We start from the raw sequence: 18820 nt of genomic DNA, 5'->3' as shown, positions 1-18820 counted from the left end.
TATAGCCTAGCCTGTCACTAATAATATCATTCTTCAATCCCCAGTTCCCTTGACTGGGAAACTAGAGGAGAGAAGAAGAGCAATCACTTAGCTGCAAATACATTATTGACAGCAATGTGACTGAACTGGCCAAACTGTAGCTCAAGATCAATCTGCTGCTGTTCCCAAGGAGTTCAAGCCTCCCCTTCACCTGTGGAAGTTCAAACTGGGACCTGGATGAGGGGATGCTGGGGAGCAGGAACTGTTTAGCTAGAAAATCTGAACCAAGGTATGGGGAAAGCAGATTTAAGGTCTGAGGAAAGAAGTGTGAGAATGACCAACAGGCAACCAAAGTAGATATTTTTGCACACCTGTAAGAGAATGAGAACAAGTTGGACATTGGAGAGAATGAGTTGTCTTCTGATTTCAGAATGGGAAAATGAACTATAAAGAACTATAAAGAGAAATGAGGAAAGGTTTTCTAGAAAGCCCAAGGCAGAGGGGTGACTATGAGACTGAGGGGGATAGACAAGATAATACCTGTTAATGTCTGCTGAGGCCATGCTTTCTGCTAGCTTCAGAGTCATCTCCTTGAGCTGGAAGCAGCTAGAAACCTTTGTAAGGTGCAACACTGCTGGGGACAGCAGCTCTTTATATTAGGACCTCTCCATGAATCTATGCAATGGGATGTTGTGTGTTTTCCGAGCTGTATGACCATGTTCTAACAACATTTTCTCCTGATGTTCCACCTGCATCTGTGGCTGGCATCTTTAGATGATGCTCTGATGATCCTCAAGAAAAAATGCTGCTAGAACATGGTCATGCAGTCTATAAACCACACAACACTCCAGTGATTTTGGCCATGAAATCCTTTGACAATACAATCTATGCAATATTGATAGAATGATCCAGTAAATACCTCCATTCTCCACACAGCCATCACCACAGTCTGTTGCTTCTTCATCAGTGGGAAAATGAGTGGTGATCTCCTCGCTCTTCAAAGTGGGCTTCAGGGTCTCTGCAGTGGACTTTACTTCTGCAATTAAATAGAGAACAAAAGGTCAGAGAATGAAGCGGATTCTGAGAGGACATCAAATTGGTTAGCAATCCTGTATGAATGGAACAGAGGACAACTCTCCTCCCTATGGAGCACGCAATTTAACTCACTCAGTGGAAGGCTTCAGGGAATATATGTAAACCCTACTCATGACAGACAATTCTGCAAAGTAAAAGATGGTCCTGTACTTTGTGAGGTTACTTGTTCAGTAGACATTTCACCCAGGCTGCTCTGCTAAATCGTTTCTCAAAAACCTCTTGCATATGTTGCAGTAAAATCCATCCTTGTTTTCTAACAGCACATGCTGAAACAATGACATGGCAGATTATACAATGAAAAATTATAATGTGTTTTAATTTTGTGGATGATTATTCTTTTACATAAAGAAGTTGTACTAAATCAGTTTCATTTGACTGTATTGCAGGACTTCCCAGAAGCTGGCTCTTCATCTGCTCTCTTAGAAGAGAAGTCTGAGACCAACCCAGTTCAGCAGCCTTGTGCTCAGACACCTGGTGGCTGCCAATGCCTTTCCTGGTAACCATATTTCTTTCGAAGCCTTGAAAATCCATTTTGGGAGTCTAATTTTGGGAAAAATACACCCTGGAACCCAGTCGCCATATTGGCCCTGAGATTCTGGAATTTGTACTCCAAAATCTAAAAGGTCCAAGGTACAATTTTCTTAGAAAGCTCTTCATGTGGAGCATTGTAAGGCAACGTGGTGATTAGGACAACTGCAGAGGTGAATGTACTTGCACGAATCAGAAGAGAAGAGACCAGACAGTCATGGGACCAGATCTAGGTAAAACCTATAACTCAATGAAGGACACCAATAGAGAGATGCTTGGGAATGAAGTCATGCCTATAGGTGCCTTCAAGTCGCTTATTGATGTATGGCAATTCCATGAATTTAATAGGATTTTCCTAGGCAAGGAATACTCAGCAGTGGCTTTGCCACTTCCTTCCTCTGAAATATAGCTTGCAACATCTGGCATTCATTGGCTATCTCCAATCCAAGTACTAACCAGAGCTGACTTTGCTTAGTTCCCTGATCATATGGGATCTGGTGCCATGGGGAATTAGGCAGCTGCTTTGGACTAAAAAGAGAAACAAATCTCCAGGTAAAGAGTTAACTGCTCAAGGAATAAATTCAGACTCGCAGCACCCAAGGCATGAAATCTAGCACACACATAAAACTTCCCCTTGTGCAAAATAGGAAGGCAAACCGAGCGGAGGTGGGGTACACAGGTGTCAACATGGCTCAAATAGCTTGTAAAGCTTGATTTACAGATGCAGAGGAAAGAAAGGACTCTTTCATCTTTGGACTCCAGTGGAAAACAATTTCCTTCGTATTTCAGATCTTACCAGTTTCATTTTAAAAAAAACAAGTAGTAGCTAGGAGGATACAGAACTCTTGGGCAATACAATATTTTCCCTGCATAACAAGTATGAGACTCAGGAAAGGCAGATATCTCCTAAAATATACCTATGTATAAGAACAAGTTACTCAATGCCACAAATGATTAAACTACAGTAATAGTATCAAAGAGTATAATATAGCTCTTTGCAGACAAGCATTTGGTATTATGGTTTGGCCAACCACTTTATCCTACAGTCTCACTGCTACTTGGAGGAAAAGAAAAAACACTCTAAAATAGGCATCAAGGCAATTCATGCCATAAATAAATATAATTAAGCTAATCAATAACTCATAATATAGTTACATACTATTTTTTTAAAGGAGAAAACTAGGCTGAAGTGGCACGTAAAGAATTTCATTACACTCACAATTCTGAGAAATGTTTATGTGACATATTATATGAAAGACTGTTCAAATGAAGTGCCAAAAGAAAGATCAAAGATACTGTGATATGGAAACAGAAACCCTGGTATCAAACAAGCTCCAGTTTTGTGCATGAAATCAACTACGGGCATCAATGTAACTTGTGGGAGTTTTATTATTTTGCACGAATACGTTCAGTGCTATATCTTGGGGCGAATTACGTGAGGTTGTGTGACATTTGAAAGCTCTTAGTATTAATGATAGAGACAGAGTCAAGGTACAGTACAGTAGAACCCCGGTAGTCCGAGTTAAACAGGCGGACCTCAGCTCGGTCAACCCGGATCACTCGGATTACCAGGCTAATATTCACCAGGATCGGGAGGGGCTGCAAACTCCTCCGGATCCAGTCTGCGTCCCAAGGGATGGGAGGCCTCTCCGTTGGGACGCAGGCTGGATCGGGAGGGGCTGCAAGCTCCTCCGGATCCAGTCTGCGTCCCAACGGATGGGAGACCTCTCCATTGGGATGCAGGCTGGATCGGGAGGAACTGCAAGCTCCTCCGGATCCAGCCTGCATCCCAACGGAGAGGCCACCCGCCCGCCCATGCCTCGGCTCCTTCGTTGCGCCAGGGGCCGGCAGCACCGGCGCCCAGCGTGGCGAAGGAGCCAGCCGTGCGTGTTGCTAGATAGATAGCAAGCTACCTAGCAACATGCAGGGGGCGCTCACCCCTTGGGAGGTGCCCCCTGCGTGTTGCTAGGCAGTTTGCTATCTACCTAGCAACATGCAAGGGGCACCTCCCAAGGGGCGAGCACCCCGTGCGTGTTGCTAGGTAGCTTGCTATCAACCTAGCAATACACACGCCAGCGAGCAGGTGAACGGGGAGGGCCTTTGCGTCCCTCCCCGTTCACCCGCTTGGATTGCACGGAGGCCTGGACGAGCGGGGCTCCGACGAGCGGGGTTTTACTGTATATCCACTTAACTATGGATAAGGTGACTTGGGGTTTTTTGGGTTTTTTTTTTTACTAAATATTTCTAAACTTACATATGAGTATATAGGGTAAGTCAACTGTGGAAGAACTTTTGGGGATGAACACAGTCAGCCCTCCATATTCCCAGGGGTTAGAGGTACAGGAATCCTGAAAAAATGGGAAAACTTCTAATAACTCTGGAGATGGGGCAAGTTTTCCTTGTGGAACCAGCACGGTAGAAGGGGGTAGTTTGAGGAATGGGCCGTTCAGCTTCCACTCCAAAAAGTCTAGTCTTGATAGGTGAAGTAGAAGCAATGAGCATTGACAATTGTTTCTTGAGTACTACACACTGGCAAAATTCTAGAGGCAGTTAGTGAGAGAGAATGCTGTTGTCTTCCACAACAAGTCAATTCTGTCCACATATAATGTATAAAGATATGTTTAAACATGCTGAACTTGTTGACCGAAAGGTCGGTGGTATGAATCCGGGGAGTAGGGTGAGCTCCAGCTATTAGCCCAGTTTCTGCCAACCTAGCAGTTCAAAAACTGTGAGTAGTACCACTCCAGTGGGAAGGTAACAGTGCTCCATGCAACCATGACCTAGGAGATGTATATGGACAACGCCGGCTCTTTGGCTTAGAAATTGAGATGAGCACCAACCCCCAGAGTTGGACATGACTAGATTTAATGTCAGGGGAAAACCTTTACCTTTACCTTACCCTACTGCAAGGTTAGAAGGGAGAAAGCTAATATACAATACATATCAATTCTGTCCTTTGAACATTGAACTTCTTTGCAGCTTTTTGTACATTTTTAATGTATGTCCAGGACCATGAGGACTACCAATTCATAGTAGGTTCTCAACAAAAGAGAAGGGAAGGAATAGTTTCTTAAGAATGAAAATCCAGAAGCAAATCCCAGGTTCTCCATGACAGGAGTTTGCAAATATATTCTAGAATTATTTAGTTAATGGTTACACAAAAGGCAAAAGCAGAAAGAAATAGTATTAAATACCTTGTCTTTCAACTTTCCTCCCATGCTTTCTGCTACTGAACTATACTCCAGAAAATATTTCAAGAGCCTATCCTGGATATTGGCAGAACATCCTACAGAATGATAGCTGCCCAAATTGTTGGCTCAAATTTGTTATAATGCCATAACCCCAAAGGCATCTAAGAGTAAATGGTATTCAAGAAATGGAGGAAAAATGACTATCTGAAAAGGACTCAGTAAAATGAAGAAGTCCAAAGTTGAAAGACAGACAGAAAAAATGGTTTTCCCTTGTGCTCAAGAGATTTACAGTAGGAACGCAAATGACCGTGCGAGAGATCTTTGGGCAGGAAAGCCTCATCCTGTGCTGCGTCCTTTTCACTTGTAATTTAGAGGCTCTCTGGTGTCTTGAACAGTCAATAGAGCTGTACATGTTTCAAGACAGAATGCATTGAAATTGCCACAGTCGTAGCAGCTGCAGCAACAGGACAGGCAACATGTTCTCTGTGAAGGGAAAGCAAGCAAAATGGCTTCACTCCTGCTGGGCAATGTATGTGCTGCAAGAGGCATCTGTGGATCCTGTTACAAAGCTGTTGAGCAATGGAAACCAGATGTTGGTAAGTTCAAAGAAGGGAAGAGCAGCCACGAACTAATGTTCGTCAATCTTCAGAGGAGAAAAAATGTTGGCAGAACCTTGAAACAAGCCAGCTGTTGACCTACTGCTTCTATTCCACCCCACCCTTCCCTACCAACCGACTATAAATGGTAAATTATGTCTTGAATTGAACTTCTATAGGGGCTGCTTCTTGTACTCAGGAACTAATCTTTCAGTAGAAAGCACAAGTGTGCAAGTTAAGTCTAAAGTGCTTATATACTACATGCTCCAATCAATTAATAAGATTTATTTATGGCATCAAACAAGCAGCAAAGTATTATCATGGTTCAAATTCCCTTGAGGGAATTGCAAGACTGAAAGGCAAAAACCCCGTTCTTCAAAGAGCTTGGCGATTTGGAGCCCAAACTGACCCCCCCCCCCCCCCACACACACACACACACTGTTGTTGAGTCAATTAACAGGCCCCATAAGGTGAGGTATAGTAGGGGTGATGGCCAAGCAAAGGATGAGCGCCTCACTGACTCCAATCAAAGAGTAGCTCCTTTATATTAAAAGCAGACTACTGCTCTTTCTCTTGCTCAGTAATATGAAGGCCTCATTCTAACTGGAATGGCCCACCTAGGCTTGTGCCACACCACTTCAGATTGCAAGCTGACTGAATATCTTTCAAAAGGTGGAGGTGGGTGGCACCCTATACATATAAAACATAGTTGATCAAGAGGCTTTCTTCTAGATAACGAGCTTATTGATGAGGGTTAGGGTTTTCTTTCCTATCATGGGAATTCATTCCATTTTGGCAGCCTTATCTTGTAGCCTAAAGTGGTGAAGTCCAAACACAACTCTGGACTTCACCACTAGCTCAGTGAAAACTAAGTCAGAGATGGTTTCTGCATTGTTTGCTAAAGTGGAAGAAAAGTGGAGCAACACCATTTTGTTCACCAGATATTATCAATGTTTATTATATTAATTACTATGTTCTCATTGAACATGCACATGGATCTCCTCCTCCCTACTTTACCTTCAAGAAAACCCCTCACAAAAGAAGAGATGGCCCAAGCCCACCCAGTGAGTCTCGTGGCTTGGGGAGAAAAGAATCTGGACTTCCCAAATTCCAATCCAACACCTTTTCTATTATGTCACATTGACTTTCTGCTCCACTAGAGTAGAAAGTCGAACATTACACAAGGCAATGCGTCTACTCTCATCATTCACTACCCGCATCTCTCTTTCTTTCACCTTCTTATGATAAGGAATGTATATCCTAGTATTTACACTATGTAACAAAATTTGGAAAAAAAAATCTGTTCCTGCTTTGAAAGTGCTATTTCCTGTTTAATTGTGCGGTACTTACTTTGAAAATAGTTGTTCTACTCCAGAAACTTTGTTTTTGTGGCTGCCACAAACTATGTTGAATTGGTCGAGACTCAGTGAGATATTCATTGAAAAACTACAGCAAAATGTGTTGCAGAATGTCCCGCAAAAAATAAAGCTTTTGCAATTTAAAATACCTTTTCCATGTTTGTAATGATAGAACCAATTAGGAAATGACATTTATAACTCAGGAACAAAAAATTGTGTTACATAGTGTTATTAAATGTTTGTGACAATAGTCTCCAAACTCTTTCCTCCATGAAAATTATTCATATTGTATCAATAATGTGTACCCATGGAGAGTCTCAGTCAGGACCACATGGGAGTTATCCTCAAGTAAAAAGGGACAAGAAAAAAAAGGTTTGTGGTGCAGACATTCTTTTAGAAGAAATAGACCTACTAGCGTTGTGACATTGGAATGTTTTTTATGGAGGGGTTGGGTACTGAAATCCCACTCTGGGAAGTTCTCTTAAATTGCTTAAAGCTTTTAAGCATCTTGTTATGCTTTTTGTTCTATAATTTGACGATAAATGTTTGCGCATGATACATTGTATGGAGTAATTATCTAAAGGGTAATAACAATCCAGGGAAAGGTTAGGCATGGATTGTTTCTTTGAGCTTCTCACAGCAGAAGCCCATACAAAATGCTTTTTACAGATGTGGTCTCTAAATGGAAATCAAGCCTCTTTTACCAGCCACATCTGGAAAACAGATTGAATGTTAGGCACATCTTAACAAAATATCATCAAGAGAATAACTTTCTGGCCTTAAATTATTTCATTCTTAGTAATCTGCACTCATGTTTTTTGTCATTTCAATTTTTAACCTAAAGATAGGGCGTTAAATCCATTTGACTGTTACCAGACAGTAAAAACAAGAGCTACTTATAAAACTATGAAGGTAACACCAAGATTCCTTTTACAGATAAATATTAGAATAGTTATCTTAAGCAGAGCTTGAAAACTTTTATAATATTCATTATTCTTAAAATAATGAAATGAGAAAGCCATACAAATCATCATCCCACTATTGCTCTGTTATGGATGGCTCTTCAGCATTACATTCATTCTCCTTAACTCTGTTTATATAAGTGAAAGGAAAACCAAACGGGAATGCCAAGAAGCTGGTGAGGCGGATATTGCCATGTTCTGGAAAATCCCAAAGTTTACAATGGAATTTTTCTAAAGAAAAACTGAGGAGACAAAATCGCCTCACACTGAACAAAAGAAAACAAATACAGTAGTTCTAAGCATGATTCACAGCTGAATGTCAGATGAAGCATAAGACTTGAAAGAGGGAAATAGTATCACTGAAGGAAGTGATGGTAGACTGACTGAAACCTTGAGTTTCTGCAAGGATTTCTGCTAGGAGAGGGGAAACATGGTGACCTAAGGTCTTACTTGTTAAAACAATGGCTAGGCAAGATGGCGGCGCCGGCAAGGTCGAACCTCCGCAGGCTCCGAGGGTTTGCTTTCTAAAAAGCCTGGTAAACTCAACATTACCACTCTTCTTGCCATCTATCCTGAACAGCGGATTGGGACTGGAACCCAGGGTGACGGAGGTCACCTGGAGACAAGTTCTTGTGCTGAAAAAAGAGATAAGAGCGAGGAACAAACAAGAGCCCGGAGTAATAAAGAGGAAGGCTTCGCCTGCCATTAAGACCTCTATCAACACCAGAGGTTTTCTTAAAAGAAGCCTCCCGCACCTGCCGTGCCTATTTGGTGCTTATTTGGTAATAGCCTGCCACCAATCTACCTTGGGGGACTACACCACCGTCCCTTCCTCCCCATACCTTGTAAAGAAAACTTCCTGGAACCAGCATCTGCCTCCATCTGGGCCTGGGCAGAGAACTTCGCTGGCTGTTGCCCTGCCTCTGACATGGCTGGGGTGGGGGACGTGGAGCCGCCACATCAACTGCGGTATCCTGCTGCCGGCTTGCTTCACCTCCTTGCCTCTTTGGTCACTATGCCAATTGCGACCTCCCGCTGCCACGCCAACCGCAGCCTCCCACTTCACCAACCGTGCCAACCGCGGCCGGCCACCAAGCCAACTGCGGCCTCCCGCTTTGCCAACCGCGCCAACCGTGTGGGTGGCTGGAGTATCGGCTGCCGCCACTGACAACCACAGCAGCTGCAGCACGGAGAAGCAAGCCGCTGGCTACTAGTGACCCACTTTGTGGCATGTCCATCTCATTGGTCTGGTTGTACAAACGACGCCGTGCCTCGGGCTGAGCAACAGCGTGGGGGACCTTTGCTAGCTGTTGTCTGCTGACGTGGGCAAATTGCTGCTTTCGACTGGGGGCTTCTATTTTTATTTATTTTTATGCTCCACCACCAATAAGATTGAAGACAAAATACCATCTCTTGGGGCCCTGCTGCGGTGCGTTAGCCCACTTACCATCTACACTGACTGGGCCGGAGCAGCGCCTACCTCATTGAACCTTCTACCGGTTTGCTCTAGCATTTTGTCCCACCTGATGATATATAGTAGCCATCTTTTTGACCAACTCTTGACCTAAGCACTTTTACTGTTATAATATCTTGCTTTACTGCTACTGCTTTTAACATCTTGTTATGAAATTCCACCATAATGGTATGAATTGTGTTTAGTTCTGTAAAGTGGAGCGGCTAGTTGAGGGCTAGGTAGGGTCGCCTATGGGGCTTGGGAAGGGTGGGTCCTGGTACTAACCCAGTGTATAGCCATAAACCAACTTGAATTTCTGTCAAAGCACTTAGGCACTTTCTTACTCATAAACTATGTGATGCTGCTATAGCCACTGGCACTTTAGAGCTGTGTACCCTTACTGCATCTTAAGCTTTTTGTTAGTTGGAGTTGAGAGTGAACTGGATCCCACCTATGAACTGGATCCCACCCCGCCCCTAGCACCATGCACTTTGGATATAGATTAAGGAAGGAGGGAATTATAAAGCTCTTAGTGCGTTCTATCTTAGTAACTCCTGAAAGGGGGGGGGATAGGAGCGGCCTCCAAAGGAGGTTGAAGCAGGACATAGTTCAATAACAGGGTTCTTGTGTTTTGGTTTACATCTACAGCCAGTGCTAGCCAGATGTTAGAGGAAAGGGAGGGGGCCTTGTATGGGGAGGGGGGTGTCCACTGGCCGGGGGCCCCCATTGAAGTAATTCAGGGGAGGGGGAGATACGGGAAAGGAAGGTCAAAATTAATTCAGCCTAGGGAGAGGACGAGATTTCCCGTAGATTTAAAATGGCCTCCTGATATGGTAAACTTGGATACCCAGGCTAGTGGTTCCTCCGGACTAAAGGTGGTGCTGCTGAACGCCAGGTCTACAAACGGAATGACTGCAATCATCCAAGATCTCATCTTGGAGGAGTGAGCAGACCTGGCGTGCATAACGGAGACCTGGTTGGATGAGGCGGATGGGGTCAATCTCACCCAACTCTGTCCTCCCGAGTACTCCGTGCAGCACCAACCAAGATCCGGAGGACGGGGAGGCAGGGTTGCAGTGGTCTACAAGGATTCCATCCCCCTGACCAGCTGCCCCATCCCGCAGTAAACCTTGTTCGAATGTGTCCATCTGAGGGTGGGTGACCGGGACAGATTAGGGATTCTGCTAGTGTACCGACCACCCCGCTGCACTACAGTCTCCCTGCTTGAGCTAGCAGGGGTGGTCTCGGGCCTGGCATTGGAGTCCCAGCTGCTTTTGGTGCTGGGGGACTTCAATGTCCATGCTGAGACCATCCTGTCTGGCGCAGCTCAGGACTTCATGACCACCATGGCAACCATGGGGCTGTCCCAACTGGTATCTGGTCCCACCCACAGAGTGGGACACACATTAGACTTGGTTTTCTGCCAGGGATGGGAGGAAGGTGGCTGAGTGGAGGAGCTTACCATTGCTCCTTTGCCATGGACCAACCACCACCTCATCAGGTTTAGGCTGACTGCACCACCCAACCTCCGCAGGGGTGAAGGACCCATTAAAATGGTCCGCCCCAGGAGGCTTATGGATCCAGATGGATTCCTGACGGCTATTGAGGAGTTTCCCGCTGCCTCGGTTGGTGATCCTGTCGATGCTCTGGCCTCTCTCTGGAATGGGGAGGTGGCCAGGGCAATAGACATGATCGGTCTGGAACGTCCCCTCGAGTACCCGAGCTAAACCATCTCCTTGGTTCACCGAGGAGTTGACAGTGATGAAGCGAAAGAAGAAGGAACTAGAGTTCATGTGGCATTCGAAGCAGAACGAATCAGACCAAACATGGCTGTGTTCCTACCTAAGGACATATGCCGCGGCAATAGATGCTGCAAAGAATGCTTTCTTTGCAGCTAATATTGCGTCCGCAAAAAATGGTCCAGCGGATCTGTTTCGAGTTGTCAGAGGTTTGTTAAATCCCATCTCTCAAGATGGGATCCCTGACAGCTTGCCAGCCCGCTGTGAAGCATTTGCTCGGTTCTTTGCGGACAAAGTTGCTCTGATCCGCTCTGGCTTTGACACCATATTAACGGCAGTCTCCGGGGATGTAACATGAGCATCTTCTTGTCCCATTTTGATGGATTCTTTTCAATTGATTGAGCTCGAGGATATGGACAAGGTGCTTGGAGAGGCGAGGGCTACCACATGCATCCTAGACCCCTGCCCATCCTGGCTGGCGAGAGAAGCCAGAGGGGGATTGGCCAAGTGGGTGAAGGTGGTGGTGAATGTCTCCCTTCGGGATGGCATATTTCCAGTGAGCCTTAAATTGGCTGTGATCAAACCGCTGTTGAAGAAGCCATCACTGGACCCCACTCAATTGGACAGCTATCGGCCTATTTCCAATCTCCCCTTTCTGGGCAAGGTAGTGGAACGTGTGGTGGCCGCACAACTCCAGGCATTCTTGGATGACACTGATTTTCTAGATCCGGCACAGTCTGGCATAAGGCCGGGGCATGGTACCGAGACAGCCTTGGTCGCCTTAGTCGATGATCTATGCCGGGAACTGGACAGGGGGAGTGTGTCCCTGCTGGACCTCTCAGCGGCCTTCGATACCGTCGATCCTGGTATCCTTCTGGGGCACCTTGCCAGGATGGGGCTTGCAGGTACTGTTTTGCAGTGACTTTGGTCCTTCCTGGAGGGTCGATCCCAGATGGTGTCATTGGGGGGCACCTGCTCGGCCCCACAGCCATTGTCTTGTGGGGTCCCACAGGGTTCAATACTGTTCCCCATGCTGTTTAACATATACATGAAGCTGCTGGGAGAGATCATCCGGAGTTTCGGGATGCGGTGTCATCTGTATGCAGATGATGTCCAGCTCTGTCACTCCTTCCCACCTGTCACTAAGGAGGCTGTTCAGGTCCTAAACCGGTGTCTGGCTGCTGTGTCGGACTGGATGAGGGCCAACAAATTGAAATTGAATCCAGACAAGGCAGAGGTCCTCCTAGTCAGTCGTAAGGCTGAACAAGGAATAGGGTTACAGCCTGTGTTGGATGGGGTCGCACTCCCCCTGAAGACACAGGTTCGCAGTCTGGGTGTTTTCCTGGACTCATTGCTGAGCCTGGAGCCCCAGGTTTCGGCGGTAGCCAGGGGAGCATTTGCACAACTAAGACTTGTGCGCTAGCTGCGCCCGTATCTTGGGAAGTCTGACTTGGCCACGGTGGTCCACGCTCTGGTCACATCCCGATTGGATTACTGCAACGCGCTCTACGTGGGGCTGCCTTTGAAGACAGCCCGGAAGCTCCAATTTGTATGAGTGGCAGCCAGATTAATAACTGGGGCGGCATACAGGGAGTGTACTACTCCCTTGTTAAGCCAGCTCCACTGGTTGCCGATATGCTACCAAACCCAATTCAAAGTGCTGGTCTTGGCCTACAAAGCCCTAAATGGTTCTGGTCCAACTTACCTGTCCAAACGTATCTTCCCCTATGAGCCCTTGAGAACCTTAAGATCATCTGGGAGGCCCTGCTCTCGGTGCCCACCCGCCTCGCAGGTGCGGCGGGTGGGGATGATAGACAGGGCCTTCTCGGTGGTGGCTCCCTGGCTGTGGAACTCCTTCCCCAGTGACATCTGGCAGGCTCCATCCCTCCTGGGGTTCAGAAAAAAACTGAAGACCTGGCTATGTACACCGGCGTTTGAAGAATAGTATGTGTTGGCTTCGATGCGGTCTGAACTAAGGCTTTTGTATAAGGTCCGGTGGATGAATGGCATAAGCACTTTGCACTGTTTTAAACTTTATATACTGTATTTTATGATGGTTTTAACTGTTTTAACGTTTTAGTCTATTGTATTATCGTGTAACGGCATTAATTGCCATTTGTAAGCCACCTTGAATCCCCTCGGGTGAGAAGGGCAGGGTATAAATGATTAAAATAAATAAATGACTAAGAGACATTAAATTAAGCAGTAAAATAGTATCCAAGTGACAAATAATCACTGCTAAAGGTCAGTAACAATTAATAAAAAAACCTATAAACGAAGTCTAGAATTAACTGGTTAAATTTAACCTGTTACACATTAAAATAACAATATACATGCTAAATAATTACCCCCTTTTCCTCATCATGGTGTTAGTTAATAGCACTTACTTTCAGAGCTTGGAAATAACTAGCTCTATTTGATTAGTTACATAACAATTCAATTCCTTCTTGTTCCAATGAGAATGAACAAGAAAATTGGCCAGTCAGCAGTACTATTTATTATTGTGATATAACAAATAAGAGGTTTTGCATAGTTACACGTTGCAGTGAGTGGTCCTAGGAGGACAGGGATTGGTGGAAGCAACAAAATTGTTGGAAACTGAGAAGAGGGTGAATTAAATTTGAGGGACTGATCCACTCTTCATGCAAAACAGATAGTCCGACACTGATGTCTGGAAAGGAATCTTCCAGATGCATTGCAGTACAGATTCCAACATTTCCAGCCAGTAGATTGTGATAGTCCAACCCCATCTGGCAAGTGCAAGGCACAGGAAAGCAATTTAAAATTACAAAAATAATTTTTGAATGAGACAGTAACAAAGTGAAACTCCAGGGGGCAATAGTGACAACTAAATATGCCATCTGTAAATCCCTTTTCCCCCCACAAAACCCCACAACTAATTAATAGTAACACAAGGAATGTAATCCCACTTCTCCCAACATTAACAGCAAATTGATTTCCAATGTCCAGGTACCAACACTTATGGATTGATTTTTAAGTCCAACATTCCACACTCTGACGATAAGCAAGGAAAAAGTTTTTCTACCAATACACTTGTAGTTTCTGTTATGCTAGTCTAATTAAACACTCTATCCCGACTTTAACTGACTTTCTCTACTGCTTCAGAAATATCCCATCCAAAAGAAGGGACTCTTCACCTCCCTCTGCACTCACCATTCATTGGAAACCTCCCATCCAAGTATTAACTAGGGCTGACCCTGCTTAACTTCCAAGATCAGGCAGGATCTGGTACTTTTAGTAGAAGAAAAGTGATGATGTTGTAGGCATAGACCTATATTTTATTTCATAAGTTACTTCTATTTTCAGTTACGCTGGTTTGGGAGGGAATAGCGATTATTACCTGGGTTTGACTGTCCTTAGTCCTTGGTCACTGCATGGGTAAGAACGGTCACAGGCACTTGTAACATCATGGTATGTGTGTTTTACATAACTAATATACCCACTTATTTTACTTCCTTTTGAATGAGAAAGTAAAGAACTATCTTAAAACTAGGTTGCTGTGAGTTTTGTGGACTGTATGGCCATGTTCCAGAAGCATTCTCTCCAGACCTTTTGCCCACATCTATGGCAGGACTCCTCAGAAGTTGTGAGGTCTGTTGGAAACGAGGCATTTCTTTTTTAAATCACCTTTTCATGCACTCTGCAGTGGCCAGTTCATGATCTACCTACCTATCTACCTAGTTATTTACTTATTGGAGGAGCCTTACCCATCCAATCACAGCCAAGGACTTCCAGTCGCATTCCAATCCCAGCTGGAGACCATCTCTCTGGGTGGACCCTGACGAACTGTGCAGGAACAGGATCAAACCGCCGAACTTCAGGGGTATCATAGTGCATGTTTCCTTCAAAAATCTTGGAGAGAAACAGAAGTTAAACATGAGTTCTCTTGGCTGCTGTCCACTAAAAAGAAAAGGCCAGTGTAAAAAGTATTCTAAAAGGGGCCGCAACATTCTGGGACTGCAGATGCTCTTTCAAACTTGTTTAAACTTCTGTATTTTATTGGCGCAACAAGAATACCTGCCATAGTAAATCAGAACAACCTGGAGACTTCAAGTGGTAACAAAGCAGGAAATGTGAGGATGCTGAAAACAAACTTTCATCTGTTTTTTTTACTATCAGTTTTCAAATCATGCAAAAAGCTTCACATCAGCACAGGCATTTTAAAACAAAAACAAACACCACATGAGTCCATGTTATTTGCTTATCCTGGCTTAGTATTGGTGTCCTCAGAGTGACTTGATGAGAAGAGATGACATGAAAACAGTTTTTTTTAAATGTCAAAGAGATTAGTAGTTTCTTTCCTTTTTTTGTACTGCATCAGAAATCAGGAAGCAGGGCAGTGCAAACTGCCCCAACACTAGATAGCTTATTAGCAAACACTCCCTAATTTCAATTGTTCCAGTGTTGTATGTTTTCTGGGATGTGGCCATGTTCCAGACGTATTCTCTCCTGATGTTTTGCCCACATCCTCTGAGGATGCCTTCCATAGATGCGGGCGAAACGTCAGGAGAGAATACTATTGGAACATGGCCATACAGCCCGGAAAACACACAACAACCCTGCCATTCTGGCCATGAAAGCCTTCGACAACAAACTGCCCCAGTGTTTGACCAATATACCAAGTTGCATAGGGAAGCTGCAGAATCTCTTTCCTTGAACCGTTTACAGGTCAATCTTGAAGCTACAAGAGGAAAGATCCCTTGAAGTGTGTTGGCTTGTAGAACTGGGGGGAAGGCTATAAATTAATTTGATTACAATTCCAGTTACAACAGCTCAAGTGGTGATAATATACTGGTTGTTTCCCCTCAACCTTTTGTGCCGCAGTACCCTGTTCTCGGCAAAAAATGATATAAACTTAGAGGAATTTTACCTTTATTTAATAGTGTTTGTTTTTATGTGATTTTGTTATTGATATTGTTTGTTCCATTCTGCTTGTTTTGTCTGATCAGTTGATCGTTATACATTTATTCATTAATTCCCTCAACCTGATATTTTCCAAATTCACTGCACTGCAATTTGTATCATCTGGTGGGCAGCAGGGGTCCTTTCACACAACCCAATGATAGCACTATTTTAATGGTATTATTTCTGATATCTGTACTGGTTACTACAGAAAAAAGGACCAAGAAGAAAACTTGCACAGAGTTGTTCCCAAAGTGAGTAAGCGGGGGGGGGGGGGGGGTAATTGTTCTGAAAAGCAAATACCTGAGAAGCAGTTAGATGGCCCAAACATGACACTGAAATTGGGCCAGGCTGCTTCCCACTTTTGCCTCCTCTCCTCCCCCAAAACAGTTTCTGACCCATTGAGAGTTTCACACAAGAAAAAAAAACACTCTGCTGTCAAGCAGAAAGCAGCCCATCTGACAAAACCACACAGCATGCTTTGGCACAAAATGTGCATCTTCTTAGCCAGATCCTGATCCCCAGATACAGCGACTCAAATCTGGTATGGCTCTACTGACGACTTGTGTAAACACAGTCAGTTTCTGTCTCTCTGTTTTTAATGGATCTTCTCCCTCTCCCCCTTGCCTCCTCCACCAACACACGCACATGCACACACGCTTCCAGGGGACTCCAAAAGACATATCTCTTTGAAGCCATGTATATCAATTCCAGAAATAAGCCACCAAGGATACAAGCTTCTGTTTCTGTAGGAATTAGATCCTTAGCCCCTCTGGATTAAGGTTAGTACAGCAATGCAAAAATTCAGCTCTGTCAAATCCTCAGGAGATATGAACATCACTGAAAAGGAAAAGGAATGACGCAGAACCTCGACATCCTTAAACAACCCTTCCATATGGGAATGAAAACATTTCCCAGCCTAGAACCTCAGCAAGAGCAGAGAATGATATAAAAATCATGTCCTCAGTTCTGAAAAGGATGTGGCTGCTCACCAAGATGATGAAACCTCTTAAAGGAACATTAGTTATTGGGTCCTCTATGTATGTCCATCCTAAAAAGCTCAATTTCACTACAGACTTTTTACTTCTTCCTACAACTCTGAGTGTGAAAATTTGGGTGTCATAGTCTTAAAATGTGAAACAATTTGCATTTCAAATTCCTCATCTGTCTGGAAGGGTAACTGTACAGAAACCATATTGTGCTATTGAAATTGTTTTTAACCCTGTGCAACTGATATAATTGTTTAATGGTTTTTCAACTTTTCAAACAGATACATGTCTTTCCCACTGGCTGCCTGAAGAAGGCACATTCTTGACTTATCACCTTGGGAGATGACTTCTTTTTCTCAACTTCATTCTACATCACATAGTGGTCAATGCAGGTCTTTGTGAAGGTGGCCTTAAACTAAAAGGGTAATCCCATGGAGGTGTGACAAAAACAAGGGTAAGGTTTCCTGCCCCTCACTGTCCCAACAGCAGATTCAAAACTCTGGTTGAACTACAACTCCCATCATCCCCAACCAACATGGCACAATATTGTGGTGATGGGAATCACAGTCCAACAGGAGTTAGGAACTAACAAATGGTAAAGTGAATAGGAACTAGGCGCCAGTCAAAGAGCATTGGGTATGCCTCAAAATCTCTCCCAGTTTATCCATTAAAAACGCGATAACCACATAAACCATATACACATTCACTTACCCCTGCACAGGAAAAAAATGGTCTCTGTAGGCATTTTCTAGGTCCTCCAGGCAATTCTATGGTATGCTTCCCCCAGAAATTATCAGAGTTATATTGGAAGACCTAGCAAATTCTTAGAGAGGAACATTTTCTAAGAATCTAACAGCTGGTAAATTGTCTGGGATTTCTGGGAGTTGTAGGTCAAAAACATCTGGGGACCCCAGGTTGAGAACCACTGGGCTAGTGGCATTGTTAATTTCACAAGGATCGAAAACATACATTTGTATGGATGTTTATCCTGTCATGGCAAAATTTCCCCATGAAGAAGGAAACAGGGGAAAATGTGAAAGAATCAGGATGCAGCAATTTCATATGCATCCCTGTAGAGGCACCTTACCTTTGCTTGCATTGTTTTGAGGTCCTGTATGTATTCCCAATCTTTGCCGTTCATGCTGTAGGCCACTTTAAACCTCTTCACAAATGCACGGGCTTCTACTGCGCTGCTGGTGTCCCCACCTCGGGCCCCTTGGATAATTACTCCTTTTACATTCTTGGGGACTCCCAGGTCCACTTGCAGCCACTCCTCCCCAGGTTGTGCTTGCGGGATGCGTGGGAACCATCCTGAGCGGCTGCTGACCAGGCGAGCAACACTTGGGACCCAGTGGTACTCTCTGGTAGAGGAAGCTGAGATCTGCGAGTCTGGGATGAGGCCCGAGAGCATCCCCAGCATGTTTGAGCAAGGCGAATCTGTGTGGAAAGTGGCAGAAGGGGGAAAGAAATGAGTTTAACACAAAAAGCAGGTTTATGATGTAAGTAGCAGAACAGCACAGGAGGAATAACACCCCATTGCGACTAACTGCTAGGTACTGAAATGTCAAAACACTTAAACCAGCTGTGCTTTGCTTTATAACAGCCATCATGGGCGGCAGGGGCCCCTCAGTGGACGCTCAGAACAGCCTCACTATAGCAATTGCTCTCCGCTTCCAGCTAGCTGTACCTTCCCAACCCCCAAATCTCCCAAATCTGTAGAAAAACAGCACATCCCGTCACAGATTCTTGGCTGGTACTCCAGTTTTCTTTAAAAAATAAATACCAGTTAAGTCCAGTCAAATGAGAGTTAAACCACAAGTGGAGACAATATTAAACAATTCAAATGAGGGCTTTCTTGTATGGTATTTTTATGTGGCAGTAAAATATCACTGGAGCCACAGCTAATATGAATTTGGGTGTATATTTGGAGAGGGGTATATGGAGAGAATCTGTCCTGTCAATACTCCAGAAAATCTGGGAAGTGAGTTATGGGCATGGCTCAGAACC

The 18820-nt window shown here is 44.4% G+C and overlaps 1 protein-coding gene across 3 annotated transcripts in view; it reads right to left on the bottom strand.

Annotated features, from left to right (window-relative positions):
• nrp2 (neuropilin 2) overlaps positions 1 to 18820 on the bottom strand; it is a 351320-nt gene that overhangs the window by 101994 nt on the left and 230506 nt on the right. For all 3 annotated transcript variants that reach the window (XM_008114943.3, XM_008114946.3, XM_008114941.3), the window contains 3 exons: positions 17901 to 18250; positions 14630 to 14774; positions 899 to 1015 (listed from right to left, as the gene is read on the bottom strand). In XM_008114943.3, the coding sequence (XP_008113150.1) occupies positions 899 to 1015; positions 14630 to 14774; positions 17901 to 18250 (612 nt within the window). The remainder of the gene's footprint in view (positions 1 to 898; positions 1016 to 14629; positions 14775 to 17900; positions 18251 to 18820) is intronic.

Source organism: Anolis carolinensis, chromosome 1, assembly GCF_035594765.1.
Source record: "Anolis carolinensis isolate JA03-04 chromosome 1, rAnoCar3.1.pri, whole genome shotgun sequence".
NCBI lineage: Eukaryota > Metazoa > Chordata > Lepidosauria > Squamata > Dactyloidae > Anolis > Anolis carolinensis.
The sequence above is the reverse complement of the archived record's forward strand: the minus strand, read 5'-3'. Positions and strand labels throughout refer to the sequence as shown.